The 21,610-nt window shown below is 42.7% G+C and overlaps 1 protein-coding gene across 6 annotated transcripts in view; it reads left to right on the top strand.

Moving 5' to 3' along the window:
* BABAM2 (BRISC and BRCA1 A complex member 2) overlaps nucleotides 1-21,610 on the top strand; it is a 460,841-nt gene that overhangs the window by 335,934 nt on the left and 103,297 nt on the right. For all 6 annotated transcript variants that reach the window (XR_004428422.1, XM_033176181.1, XM_033176177.1 and 3 more), the window contains one exon: nucleotides 21,458-21,557. Coding sequence is in view for 5 of the 6 variants with exons in the window: in XM_033176181.1 (XP_033032072.1) it covers nucleotides 21,458-21,557 (100 nt within the window). In the remaining variant the exon portion in view is untranslated. The remainder of the gene's footprint in view (nucleotides 1-21,457; nucleotides 21,558-21,610) is intronic.

The raw sequence follows: 21,610 nt of genomic DNA, 5'->3' as shown, positions 1-21,610 counted from the left end.
TACTGTCATATCTATTAATATTTGTTGAATGAATGAGTCATAGAGTGATTTAATATCATAATGGTCAAGAAAGATTTCATGAATTGGCACTGATTTAAGTGCTTTGGAAGACTGTGGATATGGCTGGGTAGAAATAATGGTCAGAGGCATTTTATATGTGAGGAATAATCTATACTGAAAAGTACTATATGTGTCAGTTTGTTCAACAAGAGCATTTCTGAATATCCAGTTGCACTGTAAGGAAGGGACCACTTGGAGAGTGATTCTTTCATTTTTGCAGTAGCCCTGCGAACCTTATTATTATCCCCATTTCAGAGATAAGCAAACTGAGGCTTAGGGATATTTTAAACACCTTGCCCCAAAGGCAGTATACTAAGTGATGAAACTGAATTTCAAATCTACATTGCCAGTCCAATTTCAGAGCAAGGGTGCTTAACCACCTCATTTTTCTGGTTCATTCACACTTCAGGTTAATTTTTGTTAGGATTTTATGTCATATCATGCCATATATCTCCATGCTTTTACCTGGGATGCTGACTTTCCTACTAGAAGTAAATTGCTTGATATTCAGTCTGTAGGTATTTATTGCTTGCCTACTGTGTGCAAGGTATTATCGCATATTAACAGCATTAATTGAAAAAAATCACCTAGCCAGTTACATACTGTGTTCAAGAAAATTAAACTCATTGAACTCACATTTTCTTTCTTTGAAATTCTCTGTATCATATAACAGTGGATCTAAAATTAACATAAAAATTTAAAGGATGGTTTACAAGGATTTTTGTGTAACTTTTTATGTTGATATTTAAACTTAAAAGAGAAAAAGTTGCAAGAATAGAACAAGGAACTGTCTTACTCCTTTTACACAGATTCCCTAATTGTTTATACTTTGCCCCATTTTGCCTTATCATTCTCTCTACGTATTTATATTTTTGTATCTGCTCATTTTTTTCCTAAACTATTTGAGAGTAAGTTGGGGCCACGGTGTACTTCACCCCTAAATGTTTCAGAATGTATTTCTTAAGAACATGGACATTCTCTTATATAACCACAGTGCAGTTACCAAGTCAGACAGTGTATCATTGACACAGTACTATTACCTTATCCACAGTCCAGATTCTAATTTTGTCAGTTGTTTTAGTAATAACCCTGTTAGCTATTTTTTACCCTGGTCCAGGATCCAAGCCAGATCACAGATTGCCTTTAGCTGTCATGTCTCTTTTATTTTTTTAAATCCGGAACAGTTTCTCAATCTTTATCTTTCTTGACCTTGACATTTTTGAAGAGTACATATCGGTCATTTTGTTCTTTCATTTGGGTTCATTTGATGCTTCCTCATAATCGGATTTATATGTGTGACATGATGTGTCTGTCCTGAGGAGAGCATATCAAAAGTCGCATGATGTCAGTTTGTCCCAGGATTGGTGATGTTGACTTTGATCACCTGGTTAAGGTGGTGTCTCTGTGGTTTCTGCACTCTAATGTTACTAGTTTTCTCTTTAATAAGAACTCTGTGGAGTGATGTATTGAGACTATGTAAATGTCTTCCTCAGACTTTCACCCACTAGTTTTGACAGCCATTGATGATTCTCCAGCTGCATCTTTCTTTCTACATTTATTAGTTGGCTTTCTACTGTAAAGGGCTTTCCTCGTTTATTTATTTATCCATTAACATATGTGTATCAGAGGGGATTTATTGATTCTGTTTTATTCAATGGGACACGCACCATTACTGTCATTATTTATTTTGCTGCATAAACAAAGCCTCATTTCATCATGTTTCCATCAAAAAACAGTTGTATTTTGAATGCTATATTAGATTTCTAGTGTCGCTGTAACAGATTACCACAAATTTAGCAGCTTAAACCCATGCTAATTGATTATCTTACACTTCTGTAGATCGGAAGTCCAGTGCAGAGCTCCTGCGGCTACAGTCAAGGTGCTAGTGGGCCGCATTCCTTTCTGGAGACTCTAGTGGAGAATCTGTTTCCTTACTGTTTCAGGTTGTTGAGAGAGTTCAGTCCCTTGCAGTTGCGGAACTGAGATCTGGTCCTTTGCGAAGGTCAGTTGAGCTTCTAGAGGCTGCTGACCTTATTTGGCTCATGGCCCCTTTCCTCCTTCAAGCCAGCTTTGGCAGGTCCAGTCCCTCTCATGCTTCAAGTTTTTCCTGCCTCTTCTATCATCGTATTTTTCTGGCTCACTCTCCTATTTTCCTCTTCTACTTTTAAGGACTCATGTCTAGATAGATTGAGAGCCCAACTAGATAATTCACGACAATCTCCTCATGTCAGGGTCCTTAGCCTTTATTACATCTCACCAAAGTTCCTTTAGCCATGTAGGGTAAAAAATTCATAGCTTCCAGAAATGAGGGTTTGGCAGCTTTGGGGAGCCATCATTCTGCCTACCACAAATGCCTACCTGTGTCCAAGGCTTGTGTTAGGAGCTTACTTATTTCTATTTAATCAGAAAAAAAAAAAAAAAAAATCGGGTAGAGGATTACAAGCAAAGAAACTTCAGTGAGAAATTGCTTTATGTTTAGTTAAAAGAAATAGGCTTGTAATCAAGAGTGGGGGCTGAGGAGATGATGTTGTAGTAACAGAGCCTCAGAAACGGTGCTTGAAGGTCGCTTGAGCCGTTGCGGAGCCAAGCAAGCACGTAGGGTTTAATGCTCAAGTGTCCCCGCTGCAAAATGAAGCTGTGCTGCTGCTGGCTGCAGGGACTTCAGGGAGAAAAATCAGGGCTGGTGAGAAAAATGATACTGAATGAGTTGTGACTGTGTGCTCCTGTTTCCTGAATTTTGTCCCTCACTTGTCTCAGCAGCTGGACCTGTTTCTGATGATGTGCTTTCACTCGCTAGTCACTGTTTCTTCCTTTTGTACCAAACAAGTTTGTGTGATAAGATTGGATCTTGCAGTGTGATACACACCAGCAAAACGAACTGATTGTTGAAGCCCAGCTGGTCTGTGGTGGGAGGCAGTGTGTGGCGCAGTGGTGGAATGTGTGGGTTCAGAAATTGGATGGCCTGGTTCAGTCCAGTGTCCACCATTTACTGGATGAGTTCTTTTGTGTCAGTTACTGAACCTCCCAAAGCCTTACTGCTATTTGTACAATATATCAACCTTACAGGCCTTTTTTAAGGGTTAAATAAAGATAAATAAAAGAAGCTCTTAATATAATGCCTGGCTCATGGAAAATGTTCATTATGTGTTATCTGTTATTAATGTTCTTCTAAATAATAGTAGATTTTAGATCAATAACAGAGTTCCATAGTCCTTGGGAATTAAAAAAGCTCAACTTCACAATCAAACTATGTTCTTACATACCTTAGTACCTCTCTCTCTCTCTCTCCATCTCTATGTCTGTCTCTGTCTCTGTCTCTCATGTTACAAAAGTAGTATGTGTCAGTTAACTTTCCAATACCAACAACAACAAAAAAAAACAAGGATACAACTGGGTGTGGTGGGTCACACCTGTAATCACAGCACTTTGGGAGGCCAAGGCAAGTAGTCTGCTTAATCCCAGGAGTTTGAGACCAGCCTGGGCAACATAGGAAGACCTTGCCTCAACAAAAAAATACAAAAATTAGCCAGACGTGATGGCATGTGCTTGTAGTCCCAGCTACTCAGGAGGCTGAGGTGGGAGGATCACTTGAGCCCCGGAGGTCAAGGCTGCAGTGAGCTGTGATGGTGCCACTGCACTCCAGTCTGGGTGACAGACAAAGACCCTGTCAAAAAAAAAGATAAAAGAAAACTATACAAAGCGCAATGTGATCATGTGTCTTACTGTAATTTTCCCTTCCTCTGCAAGATGATCTCGCCGATTCCCAAATGGGAAGTGGAGTAAAAAACTCTTCCCTTGGATTTCCCTCAGTTAACCTTGGTGTCTCTCCTTTTACCACCACTGCTTCTCTCTCTCTTTCCCTTTTTTCCTGTCTCTCCCTCCACCGACACCCAAGGAAAACCTCTGGGACATCAGGCAGGCCCTGTTCCCTCTGAATTTCTCCCCTTTCTGCTTTTGCTTCTTTCTGTTCCTGTCTGAGGGATGTGCTCATCTGGTGCCACAACCCTCTTCTTCCCTGTGCTGGTATTTCTCTGACTTGGGTGGTGCCACCCTCTTCCTTGGGACGGTAGGCCTCAAGTTTTAGCCTCGGTGAAAGTGCAGGGGAGAAACACGATTTACTGAGAAACACGAAGTACGTCGATTTAGTATGTTTGCAATGTTGCCCTATTAAATCAGTTTGGGGTATTTATTTATTTAGTTGTTGTTGTTGTTGTTGCTTTAATTTAGCCACAAAATATGTGTGACACATTACATACTATTCTGCAACTTGCATTTTTCCTATCCAGTGTATCATGGCCATTTGTCTCAATGGAAATGATGAATGTATTTTTTAAGTGGCCATCAGAACCTGAAGGCTGCTGTCTTCCTGGTGGCTGTATGGTACTCCACTGGAAGACTGCTATAATGTGTTCAACTTCCCTGTTGTTGATTGAAATTTGTCGTTTACATTTGTGATTTGGTTCTACTCATATGAACTTGTCGTTTATTCTCTCCAATGTTTGTCTTCAGTCCTTCCCGGGCCTAGGAGGCAGAAGTCACTCAGAATATGCCCCATCTCTATTTCGAGTCTAGAGTTGGGTTGGTGTGTTTTTTTGTTTTTGTTTTTGTTTTGAGACCAAGTCTCACTCTGTTGCCCAGGCTGGGGTGCAGTGGTGCTATCTCGGCTCACTGCAAGCTCCACCTCCCGGGTTCAAGCCGTTCTCCTGCCTCAGCCTCCCGAGTAGCTGGGACTACAGGCACCTGCCACCACGCCCAGCTAACTTTTTGTATTTTTTTAGTAGAGACGGGGTTTCACCATGTTAGCCAGGATGGTCTCGATCTCCTGACCACGTGATCTGCCCGCCTCGGCCTCCCAGAGTGCTGGGATTACAGGTGTGAGCCACCGCGCCCAGCGTGTTTGTTGTTCAGGCAATGAGCATGTCTGCAGCTTAACAGTTTCAGGAAGTGATGGGAGCAAACTTAAGGGCTCGCCTTGCTCCAGAGTGACTCTGATCCCAAGTTGGTTCCTAAGGAAATGAGGAAACATCCAGAAAAATGAGTTGTCCTGAGTTAGCCCCAGACTGTATTGAGAAGCAATCTCGGTCTGATTGGGAAAGGGAGGTGCTGATGCGAACCTGGGGCCCCACTGAATGGCCGGAAGCTCTGTGGTGGACCTTGCGTACTGATGCTCAGGGCTTGCCGGATGGCCCAGAAGTTGTAAATCCTCCCCTGCCCTCTGCTCTAAGACTCTAAGTGCCTACACGGGGTTCTGTAGAAGTGTCATTTCTGGAGAGTGCCAGGAATCCTGAGAGTGAAGAGTGTCTTGAACTGAATCCTTACACCAAGAGGCCTAGATTGATGGAGAGCCCAACCAGAGAATTCAAGATAATCTCATGTCAGGGTCCTTAACCTTTATCACATCTCACTGAAGTCCCATTTGCCATATAGGGTAAAACACTCATAGCTTCCAGAAGTGAAGCTATGAATATTCAACATGTGATTCCACGTGAGTCTGAGTGAAACTACTTTGGGCCCATTGATGCCATGGATGCAGTACTGATACCTTCACATCCTGCAGGGGCAGGCGATAATAGCTATGGGTCGGCCGTACAACTTTTCTCATAAGTCATGTTTATATTCCCCTCTATGCTATTAATACTGCTCTATTAGTACATGTTTAGTGTTTTGGTTTTGGAGGCTTAAGAAAACAGCAGCAATCCAAATTCTCAAGCAACCAAGAAAGTGGTTTCTGAAAAAGTTATTAAGCCAACCTCAATTATATTTGGCCAGTTAAATTGGCATTGTCCTTGTCTACAGTTCCCAGAACCCCTTCTCTTCCTGACTAATCGTTTCCCTTTCTGTTGTGTCTTGTGTCACTGGTTTAAGGAAAGAAAACACATCCACCTTCTGGAGTTATCAGGTGCCTCAGTACAGGTTCCCCTGAGTTCTAGGCAACCTGGACCATGAGGCGCCCTGGCCCTGCTTCCCCGCAGGCCTGCCCCACACTCTGTCTAGGGAAGTGTGGGCCCTTGTTACTGTTGTGGCTGTTTTGAATCATCTGTTTTAGAGAATTGGCTAAAAATAGTATTTAAATTAGTGGATATTTTTTAAAAGTAAAAGATACCAGGTAAATAAATTATGTTATTCAGAAATAGATTCCTAGTTTTGCACAGATGGATATTAACAGAAGTGAACTCCCACTTCCCTGTTACTAAGTAAACAATATATTTAGTTAGATCAAATGTTTTTGAAATGATAGCAATCTACTGAATATATCTTATTTTTGTTAAAATACTAACTATACTTATTGCCTCCTCAATTCCCTCTTCCCGTTCTGCTCCAGCAAATGGCTCCTCCTGCTTTCCAGCTGGTTTGGGGAGCACACTGCAGAGGGTAACAGTGCCCCATCCCGTGTCTATGTCCTGCTCCCCATGCTCACCTTTGTGGACATTTCCTGGGCAGTAGCTGCCACCAGGGCCAGGTACCCGGGCTTGGCACCTGAGCCGCATCAGCAGAATGGGGAGGAGAGGGGGTCCTTGTAAGCAAGCACCTGCCTGCGGCCCCTTATACTAGCTCTGCCATTCTTCCCTTCATTGTTCACCACCTTGACTTAGTCATACTCTCTGCTTATTGGGCAGCTATGGTGGCAGTGAGAGTAGGGGGCTCAAGAGGGGACAGGAAGATCAGTGGGCAACTGGAATGACACCAGTGACTTGGCTCTTCCAGGCAGAACTGGGGCCAGGCTGAATTTTGCCAAACTTAGAAGAGCAGCAACTTTACCTATTAACTAAGGTCTTTAACTTCTAAGGACAGAAGACTCCTTCTGTATGGTTGAAACAGCATTTCTCAGGAGTGGGGCAGTTGGACAATCTGTCCTTTTAGTCCATATCAGAACCAGCTGTGAGCTTTTTTCTTTCTTTTCAAATAACACATTTCTCCAACCTGAAATTCCAATATGCTATGCTAGAACAAGGTGGGAGAAAAGGTATTTCTCCTCCCACCCCTTCCTCTCTCCCCAGGAGAAATCTCTGAAGGGAGGTCACACTACTTCAGTGTTCAGGGACAGATACAGTTCTACTCGCTGTCTGTATATGCAAGATGTTGGCTGATGTTGAAGAAGAGGCTATTTCCAACATTAACCAAAGTGGCACGCGACTCCATGTAAACCAAACCAAAACAACAAAAATACTTACCTTCAAACAGTTTAGTTTACCAAGTTAATCACAAAAGATTTAAAAATCGCTAAATTGAAAATTCTCTACCTGTAATGGATGTTTTCATTGATGATGAATATTAGAAACATTAACTATATCACATACTCCCTGAGGACATAGAGTAGTGACTTGCAAATGTTTTGGTTTGGAATTGTGGCACCTTATTGGTGTCCCTAAATGGTTTACATATTGCACATGTTTTAAATTTAAAAACAAGAAACAAAACAACCACTTTAATTTCACAAAAGCCCTTTTGTGATAACTGCAGACATGAGTGTCATAGAGCCAGACCTTTGACTTGCTGCCAGTAAAATGAATGTGTCTTTAAAATTTTTGCAAACAAATTTAGTCTGAACTCTTCTCTGGCTTACTAAATTGTGGGATGCTTCGTGCTTCAGTTTGCGGTATTTGAAGTGACTGTCCCTCTTGCTTTAGAAGCGTGCCTGAATGATGCTCACGACACTGCTGTGGGCCTCTGCTGACAATGTAAGCTCTCACAAAACTGAACGTTTGGCCCATTTACCATAAAGAAGCAAACAGTCCCCATCCTAAGGACAGGCCTAGCCTAAGGTTAACAGTAAGAGCAACATTTTGTTGCTTCATTTTCCTATTAAGCTCTGGGTTGCTGATTGAAGCAGAATTCCAATGTTTTGACACACCACCACACTGTTAGCACGATAGGGAGGATTTGATTATGGGAGAACAAGTCCAAAAACGGTAAATTGACACAAAAAAAAAAAAAAAAAAAAAAATCTGGGGCCCTGTTTCTCAAGGCAGCTTTTGTGGTTGCATTCCTTTATTTGATGTGGTTCTTTCCTTCTCCTGTGCCAAACGGTGCAATGTGGAAAAATGATGAAGTTGCAAAAAAAGGAGGGGTGGATAGGGAGTGAACTATTTAGTAACAAGAAAACAGAGCTTAGGGATCAAAGACAAAAATACCTGTTTCTCCAAGTAGGAAGAAGAAATTTAACTCAGGAGTTCTTTGCTGAAGCCTGGGTAAAGACTGAGCCCTGCTCTCAGCTGGTGCCACGTAAGCCAACCCAGGCTGATGACGGTAGAGACAAGGAAGCCACAAGCTGCCTATAGGTGAGAAGAGCAGCAACCAGAAAAAGGCAAGGCCGAGTGCTATGGGTTCCCAAAGACAGTCGGGCTAACAAGGGTGGGCCGCAGGGGAGAAGGATGGAGAGCAAAGTCTCCCTTCAGCATCAGTCTGAATACGGTTAACACCAGCCAGCCCTGCAGCCATCAGAATCCAAAGGAGGAAGCATCAGAATCGAAAGGAGGAAGCGGCTTCCATGCAGGAACAGGATTTTATTTATTTACAATTTGAAGGCTGGATAGCTTCTCTATTGTGTGGTTTATGACATTTTCTGAGTGTTAAAATTATCTCTTTTTGCACTGTGAAAAGAGCATATATGATTCATGTTAATATTTCTGAGGATCAGTCACCAACTAACAGCTAGTATTTTGGGTGGGAGGAAGGCTTTTGTAGGCAGCTATTTCACCTAACATAGAAGTTAAAAAGCACCAGAATATGCCTCAAGCTTCGTTCAAAATCATATAAATAGCTCCCTCTTGCACAGTTGCAATCTAGTATCATTGTGAGAACTCCCACAGTCCACGGACTGCCTAATGTTCACCTCACCCTTGCCTGAAAAAATCTAATTCTTGTGGTTTACCTGCCGATGGAATATAGCTTCTAAGAAGTTTGACCAAAGGGCCTCTTCATTTTTGCTAATAATCTAATCAGGGAGGTGGAGTTTGCCTGTATTTCTTCCTGGATACTTTTCCTAGTTTCAGCATCTGTAGAACTGTCAGATATTCCTATAATCCTAGATCAAGAGTCAGCAAACTAAAACCTCCTGGCCAAATCCAACCCACAGCTGAGAATGACTTTTACATTTTTAAATGGTTAGAAAAATATTTAAATAATAATGTTTCATGACTCGTAAAAATTACACAAAACTCGAATTTTAGTATCCATAAACAAAATTTTGTTGAAACACAGCCATGCTCATTCATTTACATATTATCTGTGGCTGCTTTTGCACTTCAGCAGGAGAGCTAAGTAACTGCAATACAGGCATTATGGATGCAAAGATGACAATATTTACTACCTGGCCTTTTATCGAAAAAGTTTGCCAATCCCTTTCCAAGACCGTTAAACTGTTCTTTTCCATGATGACTATTTCCATAAAGATATATGCATTTATTGGCTTTTAATGTTCATTTAGAAATTTGACTTCCATATCTTTTTTTATATTAATTGGACTTTAATACTACAAATATTTATTAAGTTCCTGATATGCTTGGCATTATTCTTGCCAAGAATAATGAGGTTATAAAAGTGAACAAAGCAGAGACAGATCCTCATTCTGGAGGAGCTTATATTCTAGTGAGGACTCATGGGGGGAGATGATGAATGAATACATGTAGAATGTCTTATGCCACGGAGAAAACAACATCACAGAAGACCAAGTACCAGAGATGGAAGGGGGCTATGTTAAATAGATGGTTCAGAAAGCTGACATTTGAGTAAGACCTGAAGCAGATGAGGAAGCCCGCCCGCAGATGGCTGGGAAGAGAGTTCCAGGCAGAGGGAGCAGCAGGAGAACTGGGCCAGTACCCTGAGGTGGAAATCACCCCAGTTTATCCAGGGAAGTTTCAACCCCAATGAGAAGTTCTGGTAGGTTCTGAGCCCTGCTCTCAGTGAGTGTCTCTTAAGCCAGCCAGGCCGATTGACTATGGGGTGTGAGAGAAAGGAGTCAGCAATGATGGAGGTTTTTGGTCTGGGAACCAAGAGATAGAAGCTGCCATTCTCTGAGATGAGATGGATATGGGAGCAGTAGGTTTCGGGGGCAGGTTTGCTTGGGAGCAGGTTAAGTTTGAGATGCATTTTTAACCTGTGGCAGTGGTGAGAGGGCAGTTGGCTATACAAGTTCTGAGTTCAAGAAAGGCCTGAGCCAGACAGATACATTTAGAATTTGTTAGTTTAAAGGAGAAATTTCAGCAGTGAACCTGGCTGAGATTCAATCTCAAAGCCCAGATTTTATTTTTTAATCTCCAGAACATCTCTCACTTTACGACTAAACAGAACTTTTATTTTTTTAACCTCACATTTTCTTTCCTTTGCAGTTCACCATTGGCATTGCATCAGGATCTATCCCTGTTCTTGCTTCCTCTCTAGGTAGATACCCCTTACCAGTAGGCACCCTGGGCAGCCTGAAATATGAAATATGCCTTTCTCAATGGGCAAAAAGCTGCTCAGTGCAGTCCAGGACACGTGGTCTGCTGTCCACATTGAGATCCTGGCCTCAGATCCATTGCCCTGCCTTGTTAAGTAGTGTCTGTGTCCTCCTGACTTCCAGCCTCAGTTTTTATTTGACTGCTTCCTTGCCTTGCCTTCTGTTTACCTGAATATAACCACACTCATTTTACCCATGTATACATCTAGCGGAAACCACCTTTTTTCTGGTTGTTTCCATAAATGTCTTATCTCCCATACTAGACCTTAAGAGCAGATCTGTGTTTTCCTTACCTTCCTGTTGTCCACAGTGCAAGTAGTCACTGACCTGATGCCACGGGGATAGGAGGCACATTTTCATTGACCACACCCCTTCCCATTCCAGCCCTGGCTGTGCATCATTGCGTGAGGTCTAGAGCAGTATTTTTTCAAACTGTGGTGTATTTTTTCAAACTCCAACCTGCTGAATAAACCTAGTAAATTGCCTTCTTTGGGGTGGGATCTGGGTATCTGAGTTTTTAACAAGCCCTCCCATCCTCCCTCCAGATTATTCTTTTTTTTTTTTTTGAGACGGAGTCTCGCTCTGTTGCCCAGGATGGAGTGCAGTGGCGCGATCACGGCTCACTGCAAGCTCCGCCTCCAGGGTTCACGCCAGGAATCAAGATGCAACAAGAGAAAAAAAACTTTTCTTCCCCTTACCCTTTTCGTGTCTTGAGTGACTGGGCATCATTAGAAGTAGTTCATACCAACTCTTAGTAGAACAACATCTGCTAAGTCCATTATTGTTTTGGGGGGCTTCCTTAAAATGCTTTTCCACATGCTAACAAAATCCTGATGGTGGACATCTGTTAAGATTACTGCCCCCTTAAAGGCTTGTTTGAGACGTTAACAAACTTACAAAACGCATTTCTGAACAAAGACTTGGTTAGTGTTCATGCCATTAGACATACTCTGTTTGCAATTAAAATAGTCTCATCTTTCATATTTTTTATTTTTATTTTTATTTTTATTTTATTTTTTTTTTTTTTGAGACGGAGTCTCGCTCTGTCGCCCAGGCTGGAGTGCCGTGGCCGGATCTCAGCTCACTGCAAGCTCCGCCTCCCGGGTTTACGCCATTCTCTCGCCTCAGCCTCCCGAGTAGCTGGGACTACAGGCGCCCACCATCTCGCCCGGCTAATTTTTTGTATATTTTAGTAGAGACGGGGTTTCACCGTGTTAGCCAGGATGGTCTCGATCTCCTGACCTCGTGATCCGCCCGTCTCGGCCTCCCAAAGTGCTGGGATTACAGGCTTGAGCCACCGCGCCCGGCCCTTTCATATTTTTTAAAAGTAAAGTTATTTGCTTGCATTCCACCTTCTTTCTTTTTTTTTTTTTTTTTTTTTTTGAGACGGAGTCTCGCTCTGTCACCTGGGCTGGAGTGCAGTGGCCGGATCTCAGCTCACTGCAAGCTCCGCCTCCCGGGTTCACGCCATTCTCCTGCCTCAGCCTCCGGAGTAGCTGGGACTACAGGCGCCCGCCACCTCGCCCGGCTAGTTTTTTGTATTTTTAGTAGAGACGGGGTTTCATCGTGTTAGCCAGGATGGTCTCGATCTCCTGACCTCGTGATCCGCCCGTCTCGGCCTCCCAAAGTGCTGGGATTACAGGCTTGAGCCACCGCGCCCCGCCATTCCACCTTCTTTCTACTGGAAAGTGTCCATCAAGTCCTCTGGCCCTGAACTAATCACTTCAGTTCAGGTACCAAAGTAAGTTTAATAAATATTCCTGTAAACACCCTCAAGGACTTGGTCAGCCCAGGCATCTACTGAAACACCCAAGTCACATGTGGAACCAGATGTCATGGATGCAGATAAGGACATAGAATTCACAAAAGTGATAACCAGAGACCTAAGAGTGGGGTAGATTTAGGTGAGAGAGACCCCACTGGGGTTCGATGCCTCTTTGTCATTCACCGCCTCTGTGACCTTAGAGAGGTTCTATAGCTTCTCTGAAGTTCCCGTGCTCTCATCTGTAAGATGGGATAACACTTCTCTTGGAGGTTGATATGAAGAATAGATGATATCATAGAGGAAAAGCACCTGATACAGGACATGATGCATTAGTGCTGAGTAAATGGATTTATTATTCACTACTCTGTTCTGTGGAGAATTAATTTACCAACCAAATTCCTCTTAATGCCTCTTAAACTCTTCTCATTTATACTGTACCTAATCAAAGAACAGCTGATCAAAATTATCTGTATAGTAGTAGGCCTTTTTTTTTTTTTTTTTTTTGAGACAGAGTCTCACTCTGTCACCCAGGCTGGAGTGCAGTGGTGCAATCTCAACTCACTGCAACCTCTGCCTCCCAAGTTCAAGTGATTCTTCTGCCTCAGCCTCCCAAGTAGCTGGGACTACAGGTGTAGCACACCTGGCTAGTTTTTGTATTTTTAGTAGAGACGGGGTTTCATCGTGTTAGCCAGGATGGTCTCGATCTCCTGACCTCGTGATCCGCCCGTCTCGGCCTCCCAAAGTGCTGGGATTACAGGCTTGAGCCACCGCGCCCCGCCATTCCACCTTCTTTCTACTGGAAAGTGTCCATCAAGTCCTCTGGCCCTGAACTAATCACTTCAGTTCAGGTACCAAAGTAAGTTTAATAAATATTCCTGTAAACACCCTCAAGGACTTGGTCAGCCCAGGCATCTACTGAAACACCCAAGTCACATGTGGAACCAGATGTCATGGATGCAGATAAGGACATAGAATTCACAAAAGTGATAACCAGAGACCTAAGAGTGGGGTAGATTTAGGTGAGAGAGACCCCACTGGGGTTCGATGCCTCTTTGTCATTCACCGCCTCTGTGACCTTAGAGAGGTTCTATAGCTTCTCTGAAGTTCCCGTGCTCTCATCTGTAAGATGGGATAACACTTCTCTTGGAGGTTGATATGAAGAATAGATGATATCATAGAGGAAAAGCACCTGATACAGGACATGATGCATTAGTGCTGAGTAAATGGATTTATTATTCACTACTCTGTTCTGTGGAGAATTAATTTACCAACCAAATTCCTCTTAATGCCTCTTAAACTCTTCTCATTTATACTGTACCTAATCAAAGAACAGCTGATCAAAATTATCTGTATAGTAGTAGGCCTTTTTTTTTTTTTTTTTTTTGAGACAGAGTCTCACTCTGTCACCCAGGCTGGAGTGCAGTGGTGCAATCTCAACTCACTGCAACCTCTGCCTCCCAAGTTCAAGTGATTCTTCTGCCTCAGCCTCCCAAGTAGCTGGGACTACAGGTGTAGCACACCTGGCTAGTTTTTGTATTTTTAGTAGAGACGGGGTTTCACCGTATTGGCCAGGCTGGTCTCAAACTCCTGATCTCAAGTGGTCCCCCTGCCTTGTCCTCCCAGAGTGCTGGGATTACAGGCGTGAGCCACCATGCCTGGCCCATATTTTTAATTACTCTATTTAATAATGCCGTATTTTTTTAAGTTATTTAACTTAGCAGTTTCAACTTTTTTAGACTTTGCTCCAAGGAGGAACGTTTTCTGAGTGCTTAAGCATAGTTGTCATTGTCTCAACATTTCCATTTTTATATGTCCCTTTAAAAGTGAGAAACAAAAAATGGAATACAGTACTCTCACAGAGTTCTTACTGACGATATGAAGTGTGTTTAGTAGAAATATTACATTAGTCACAAATGTAATACAGCCAGGCCTGAACTGATGCTTCCATGAGCCTCTGATTCCGTGTGAATACCCAGATTTTCTTCCACTGATATACTTAACTCATCTTTCTGATCTCCTGTCTTATTTTCTTGTCCTATTGTACTCATTGAAATTTTCTCCATATTGAATTACACCCTGATTTTGTTTAACTGAAGGACTGACACTCTTGAGATGGCTCAAAGTTGAATCTGTAAAATGAGTTGAGAGCTAATAATAGGTCTAGAAAATGCTTTGCTAGAAAAAAAATTTAGCTACAAAACAAAACAAGGCCGGGCGTGATGGCTCACGCCTGTAATCCCAGCACTTTGGGAGGCCGAGGCAGCAGATCACTGGAGCCTAGGAGTTCGAGACCAGCCTGGACAACATAGTGAAACTCCTTCCCTACTAAAAATACAAAAAAATTAGCCAGGCATGATGGCACACATCTGTGATCCCAGCTACACGGGAGGCTGAGCTGGGAGGATCACCTGGGCCTGGGAAGTTGAGGCTGCAGTGAGCCATGATCACGCCCCCGCATGACAACAGAGCAAGATCCTGTCTCAGGAAAAAGAAAAAAGAAGAAGAAGAAGAAAAGAAAATGAGAAAACAAAACTAGAGCCTCTCCTTAATTTAATATTTATGTTCTTCTGGGTTTTCAGAACTATGAATGATTTTTTTTTAGTCCCACCATGTTACTTTGTTGTGACATGTGATACCTCTAAGATGATAAAAAGTGAGATGGACAAGGTGATTAATTTTATGTATAAAAGCTTTGAAGACAATTTTAATCACTTATTCTACTATTTCAGTATATTGGTAGGGAGTAGACTTTTTAAAATTCTACTTCATCTTTCTGTGAAAGAATTCCTAATGAAAAAGGACATAGGCTTTGGAACCAGAAAGACCTGGGTTCAATCCCACCTCTGCAACTTACTTGCTGGGTGATCTTGGATAAGATACTTAGACTCTTAGATGTCAGTTTCCTCATCTGTAAATGGGGCTAATTAGGTCTACTTGGCAGGGTTGTTGTGAGGTTTAGAGATCATGAAGTGCCCAGTAGAGTGTCTGGCAAAGGTGGGAACTCAATAAATAACAGTGAGTTGTTTCATGGTAATGGCTCTCCTGGCAGGCCACCAGGAAACATAATCTGGTATTACAGAGTGCCCCAGATTCTTGAGGTCCCTGGCATTCCTCTACTTTGGAAGGACTTATCATTGGTACCTTAGTCTTGTGTTCAGAATGGGAAACTCAAGTCCTTAGACATAGTTAGGCATACAGTTAGTGTTTGTTGAATTGGATTGAAGGCAGCACACATTGCCTCAGGATTTCTCTTAGCTTGGAGGCTACAGGCTGCTTGTTTTTATCATCCTGGATGTTCCCCTTTCCATGCTTCAACTTCCAACAGCCCCTGAATCATACTGTGGAGGAGGCAGCCAGGTCAACTTCCTCTCCCTCAGAACCCAATTCAGGGGCAAAAGCAGGATGCCAAGGCTGACCCAAATGTCTCTGACAATGCCTTGTCATGACCCTTGGACAGAGAAGACTTTTAGAGTAACGTCTCTCATAGAGCGCCTGGTGCTATTTTTGTGTTAATGTAACTCTAATGGGTACTCTGACCATTCTAATGCTTTGAGAGAGATGTCTTTTTTTTTTTTTTTTTTTTTTAAGAGACAGAGTCCCACTCAGTCATCCAGGCTAGAGTGCAGTGGTGTAAGCATGGCACATTGCAACCTCCAACTCCTGGCCTCAAGTGATCCTCTTGCCTCAGGCTCCTGAGTAGCTGGGACTATAGGCACATATGATCATGCCTGCTAATTTTTAATTTGTTTAGAGATGGGATCTCGCTATGTTGCCCAGGCTGGTCTCAAACTCCTGGCCTGGAGCAGTCATCCTGCCTCAGCCTCCCAAAGTGCTGGGATTACAGGCCCAAGCCACTGTGCCTGGCCAGGTCTCTTTGAGAGTGGTGCTATTCCACTGAACTGATGAGAAAGTTGAGTAGAACTAAAGAAATAAAACTTGACAGAAGCAAGAATTATGATTGCGAATCACTAGCTCTTCTGATTTTCTCCAGTCTAAATTATGTTTTGCTCATTTTACTTGACCAGTAAGGTAAAACCCCACGTGGGAGGAAAGGGAGTTGCTGTTTCATAATGGATCAGAATCAAAACCCCATTGTCCCAAGTCAAGCTTTCAGACTGGCTGACTCCCTGCATTTTTCTATGTCAAAATAAAAACAATTTATTTATGCTATCACGTTGCAGCCAAGTTAAGTCTTTAGTGCAGTCATGCATTGCTTCATGGCCAGGACACGTTCTGAGAAATGTGTCGTTGAGGCAGTATTGTCATTGTGCAAACATCATAGAATGTACCAACCCAAACCTAGATAGACAGCCTACTACATGCCTAGGCTATCTGGTGAGCCTATTGCTTCTGGGCTACAGACGTACACAGCATGTTCCTGTACTGAATCCTATAGGCAGTTGTAACACAATGGTAAGTATTTGTGTATCTAAACATATCTAAACATAGGAAAGGAACAGTAAGCATACGGTATTATAATCTTATGGGACCACTATCACATATGGGGTCCATCATTAACTGAAATGTTGTGTGTGGCTCATGACTATATTAGAGATGTGATAATTTGCAGACAGACCGAAGTTCACAAAGGACTCTATGAGTTTCATTTGCATGGAAAAGACTAGTATTAATACATTCAGTATAGACAGTGAGCCCTGGAGTCTGCACAGGGTGAGTTTCCTGTTGTACATGCTCAGCCCAATATTTTTTGATTCATGAATATTAAAGAATTAGAGATCACAAGGCCTTACCACCATCTTGCACCGTCTAAAAACATAATGACCCTTTATTTCATGGCACTTGACTTAGTTTATTCAGCATGATCAGGGCAGCATTCAGGCTATAGCAAGCCTGTTAAATATTTACCCATGAGGCGGATATTTATACATGAATCAGCAGCACTTATCAGTGTGCGACACTGGATATAGATTTTGGACCCTTGCAAGCTAAGAAACTACTGAGTTAAATAAAGGGTGAAATGACGTCCTTTAAAAAATAAACTCTCAGTTAAAACTATCTTTCATAGTGCCTAAAGTGCCTTACACTTGCTGAGGCTCACCTCGGACAGCCAACCAAGTCATTCAGAATCAGACCTGCCAGAGTGGCTGGTCCGTCACATTTGAGATCAAGTGAATCTGATTGTTTGATGGTTGGGGTGGGAGAGTACTGAGATATTAACAAAATTAAGAGGAGATCCTGCCTTGCTGCTGTGTGGGAAATTGTAAATGGAGATGAGCCGTACATCACAGTGTCTACTTTGGTGACAGTCTGAAGCCTGTGGAGCCCCTCATCATACTGGGATGCTGGCCTGGCCCACTGATAGCCAGATCCGCTGTTTCTTTCCATCAGTAAGCCAGGCCTTGCTGCTGTGTGGGAAATTGTAAATGGAGATGAGCTGTACATCACAGTAGTCTTTCATAATTAAAAATCCCCCTCCTCTCAGGGAGGTAACATATATCAGCAGAAACAGCCTAGACTCTGGTGACAGGCAAACCTGTGTTCAGATCTTGGTTTTACCTTTGTCTAATTGTGTGAACCTAGGCAGTATTTTCTGTTCTCTGAGCCTCAATTTTTTCACATGTGAAATTACAATGATAACTTCCCATCTCTTTGAACTATAGAGAGCATTTAATTAGATAATATGATAAAGCACCTAGCAACATGTGTTAGTTCTTGGTAGTGACCAAAGCAGGGTGCAGACACATGGGCCTGGCAGCAGAACACCTTGCCTTTGGAGCTCTTCCCACCTCTGCTTTTCTCCATCATTACAGGTAATTTTTGTCTAACGACTGTATTTCAGAATGGCACAATCCAAACAGACAGAGGGAGACAGTTTCAAGTTTAAAGGATTACTCAGACTGTTTTCCTTCCTTGTATATAATTTAATGACTGTAATATTTTATATAATTCAAAGCCTGTTACTGTCAACTCCAGGGAAGTGTCCAAATTATTTTCTTTTTTGGAATTTTATTATGCCAAGGATTGTTCGTCCAAGTGAGCTATGAGTAGCTTGGATCTTGTCATTCTCTGCTATACAGATATTCAACCAGTAGCTACAGGACATAAATATTGTATTTATTTTTCTTGCACTATGGATTATTTTTTTCTTAATCAGCTTTCTGTCCTAATGAAATCATTAGAACCTTCTGGTTAGATGTGTGCCTTCTGTGTTATTTGTGCATACAAAAAGAGGAGACAAAAAGCCTTCCTCTGGTTTATAGGAAGTCACAGGAATTTTCGTAGTCGTCTTCAGAGTTTAGGCTAAATCTAATCTAATGCCTACTCTAAGCGTAGCAAAAGGAAATGATGGCCTTGCTGATTCTAGGCAGTTGCAGAATGCAGATGATTCATTAATATCATACTTAGTCAAACACTGTCTTATAATTTTCTCAGCTGTCAGAGTTGTGCTTTTAGGTAACATCTGAGTAGAAAAAATCAATATTGAGTATTTCCACTCCACACTGACTTCCTTGTGTCACTTGAGATTTTGTTCATTTAGACTTTTTATTTGCATGAGCAAACACAAAATTCATTTATTAATTTATTTTGAGATGGAGTCTCACTTTTGTCGCCCGGGCTGGAGTGCGGTGGCTCGATCTCGGCTCACTGCAGCCTCCACCTCCTTGGGTTCAAGCGATTCTCCTGCCTCAGCCTTCCGAGTAGCTGGGATTATAGGGGCCTGCTACCACGCTCAGCTAATTTTTGTATTTCTAGTAGAGACAGGGTTTCACCATGTTGGCCAGGATGGTCTTGATCTCTTGACCTTGTGATCCACCCACCTCGGCCTCCCAAAGTGTTGGGATTACGGGTGTGAGCCACCATGCCTGGCCCCACTCAATTTATTTTTACCAGGAAAATTAATTTCAGAAATCTGTTGTCAATAGGGAGAGAGGATGGGTTTGTAGTCCTTTTAGTAGTGTTTTATACATGTATATGCACATTCACATACATACTCCCTGTATCACAAACCCTACACTGAATCAAAGTGCCCTGAACTCTTTCTTGGTTTGTTTGTTTGTTTGTTGAGACGGGGTCTCACTCTGTCGCCCAGGCTAGGGTACAGAGGCATGATCTTGGCTCACTGCAACCTCTGCCTCCAGGCTCAAGTGATCCTCCCACCTCAGTTTCCTGAGTAGCTAAGGCTACAGATGTGCACCACCATGCCAGGCTAATTTTTAAAATTTTTTGTAGAGATGAAGTCTTCCTATGTTGTCCAAGCTGATCTCGAACTCCTGGACTCAAGTGATTTGCCAACCTCAGCCTCCCAAAGTGCTGGGATTATAGTCGTGAGCCGTGTACACTGCACCTGGCTGCCCTGAGCGCTTTAGAAATGATTTTCTAGCTAGGGGCGGTGGCTCACGCCTGTAATCCCAGCACTTTGGGAGGCCAAGGCGGGCGGATCACAAGGTCAGGAGATTGAGACCATCCTGGCTAACACGGTGAAAGCCCATCTCTACTAAAAATGCAAAAAAATCACCGGGTGTGGCGGCGGGCGCCTGTAGTCCCAGCTACTCGGGAGGCTGAGACAGGAAAATAGCATGAACCCGGGAGGCAGAGCTTGCAGTGAGCCAAGATCGCGTCACTGCACTCCAGCCTGGGCGACTGAGCGAGACTGGGTCTCAAAAAAAAATAAGAAAAAAAAAAAAGAAATTATTTTCTAGGCAGTTATTGTCACACATTTTTCTTCCGCTTACAACCTTGTAACTGTGGGGTCTTGGATAATAATCCAACATTATAAATAAATAATCACAACATTAAGAAGTAATCACAACATTAAGGGATTTTAGGGATTTTTTAAAATATCCCATCGTATTACAGAGAGGGTTTAGGGGACTTATAGAAGTATATGCATTAAAATGAAATTAAGAAAAGAAAAACAAACTTAGGCAAAAGGAAAGGGAGCATAGGAAAGAAGATGAAGTGAAGATTAAGGGTGATAAATGAAATGTATGCTTTAAAGTTCTGAACAATTTCTTTTAATAATTGTGTGCTGGTTAATTTAAAGTGAAAAAAAGAATTTTTTTTTTTTTCTTTTGAGACTGAGTCTCGCTGTATCACCCAGGCTGTAGTGCAGTGGTGTGATCTTGGCTCTCTGCAACCTCCGCCTCCCAGGTTCAAGCGATTCTCATGCCTCAGCCTCCTGAGTAGCTGGGATTACAGGTGCCCACCACCACACGCCCAGCTAATCTTTGTATTTTTAGTAGAGACCGGGTTTCGTCATGTTGGCCAGACTGGTCTCGAACTCCTGACCTCAGGTGATCCCCCCACCTCAGCCTCCCAAAGTGCTGGGATTACAGTCGTGAGCCACCGCGCCTGGCCAGAAAAAAGGAATTTCTGAAAGATCTGGAAATTATTTCTGAATCAACATTGTATCTTACTATTTGGATCAGTGATTATTGACTGCACCTTCTTGTATACCTTTTGAAATACAATGGCCGGGCGCGGTGGCTCAAGCCTGTAATCCCAGCAGCATTTTTGGAGGCCGAGACGGGCGGATCACGAGGTCAGGAGATCGAGACCATCCTGGCTAACACGGTGAAACTCCGTCTCTACTAAAAATACAAAAACTAGCCGGGCGAGGTGGCGGGCGCCTGTAGTCCCAGCTACTCGGGAGGCTGAGGCAGGAGAATGGCGTAAACCCGGGAGGCAGAGCTTGCAGTGAGCTGAGATCCGGCCACTGCACTCCAGTCCGGGCGACAGAGCGAGACTCCGCCTCAAAAAAAAAAAAAAAAAAAGAAATACAAGATAATGGCCGATAAGCTGTAGAATTAGTCTCTTGAGAACTCTGTTACAGTGTTGCAGCAATTCATTTTAGTTCAGTTTCAGTGTTCAGTGAATAACTTACCTGTGCCCAGCAAAGAATTGGGCATAATGAAGAGTATGAAAGTGTATGTTTCAGTAATACCTACAGCCCATTGGTGTTGGTAAGACATTTACGCATCCCATGCCAATCAAAATTTTCTAATTTGTACTGTTGCGTGTTATCAATGATGTATAATGCAAACATGCTAATTTATTAAAATGAATTAAAATACAGAAATGTAATCATAAAGTGAAGCCCATATACCCATCATCATTAACCTAGGCAGTCGGTGGCCAGACTTTGATGAGAGAAGCCGAGTCTGCTTGGGGGTAACACTTCTTAAGTTGCTTAAGCCCTAAGAGAAGTGTCCGTTGTACTCTTGTCCTTTCAGCGCACTTGGAGGCTCCTCGGCTCTTCATATCCCAGCTTTTCCAGGAGGAGGATGTCTCATTGATTACGTTCCTCAAGTATGCCACCTGCTCACCAACAAGGTAAAAGCAAGTCCCCAACTCATCCCTCTTGTGAGATTTCTTCCTCCAGTCCA

Source organism: Trachypithecus francoisi, unplaced genomic scaffold (assembly GCF_009764315.1).
Source record: "Trachypithecus francoisi isolate TF-2019V2 unplaced genomic scaffold, Tfra_2.0 Lachesis_group17, whole genome shotgun sequence".
Lineage (NCBI taxonomy): Eukaryota > Metazoa > Chordata > Mammalia > Primates > Cercopithecidae > Trachypithecus > Trachypithecus francoisi.
Note: the sequence above shows the minus strand (reverse complement) of the source record. Positions and strands in the feature narration are given on the sequence as shown.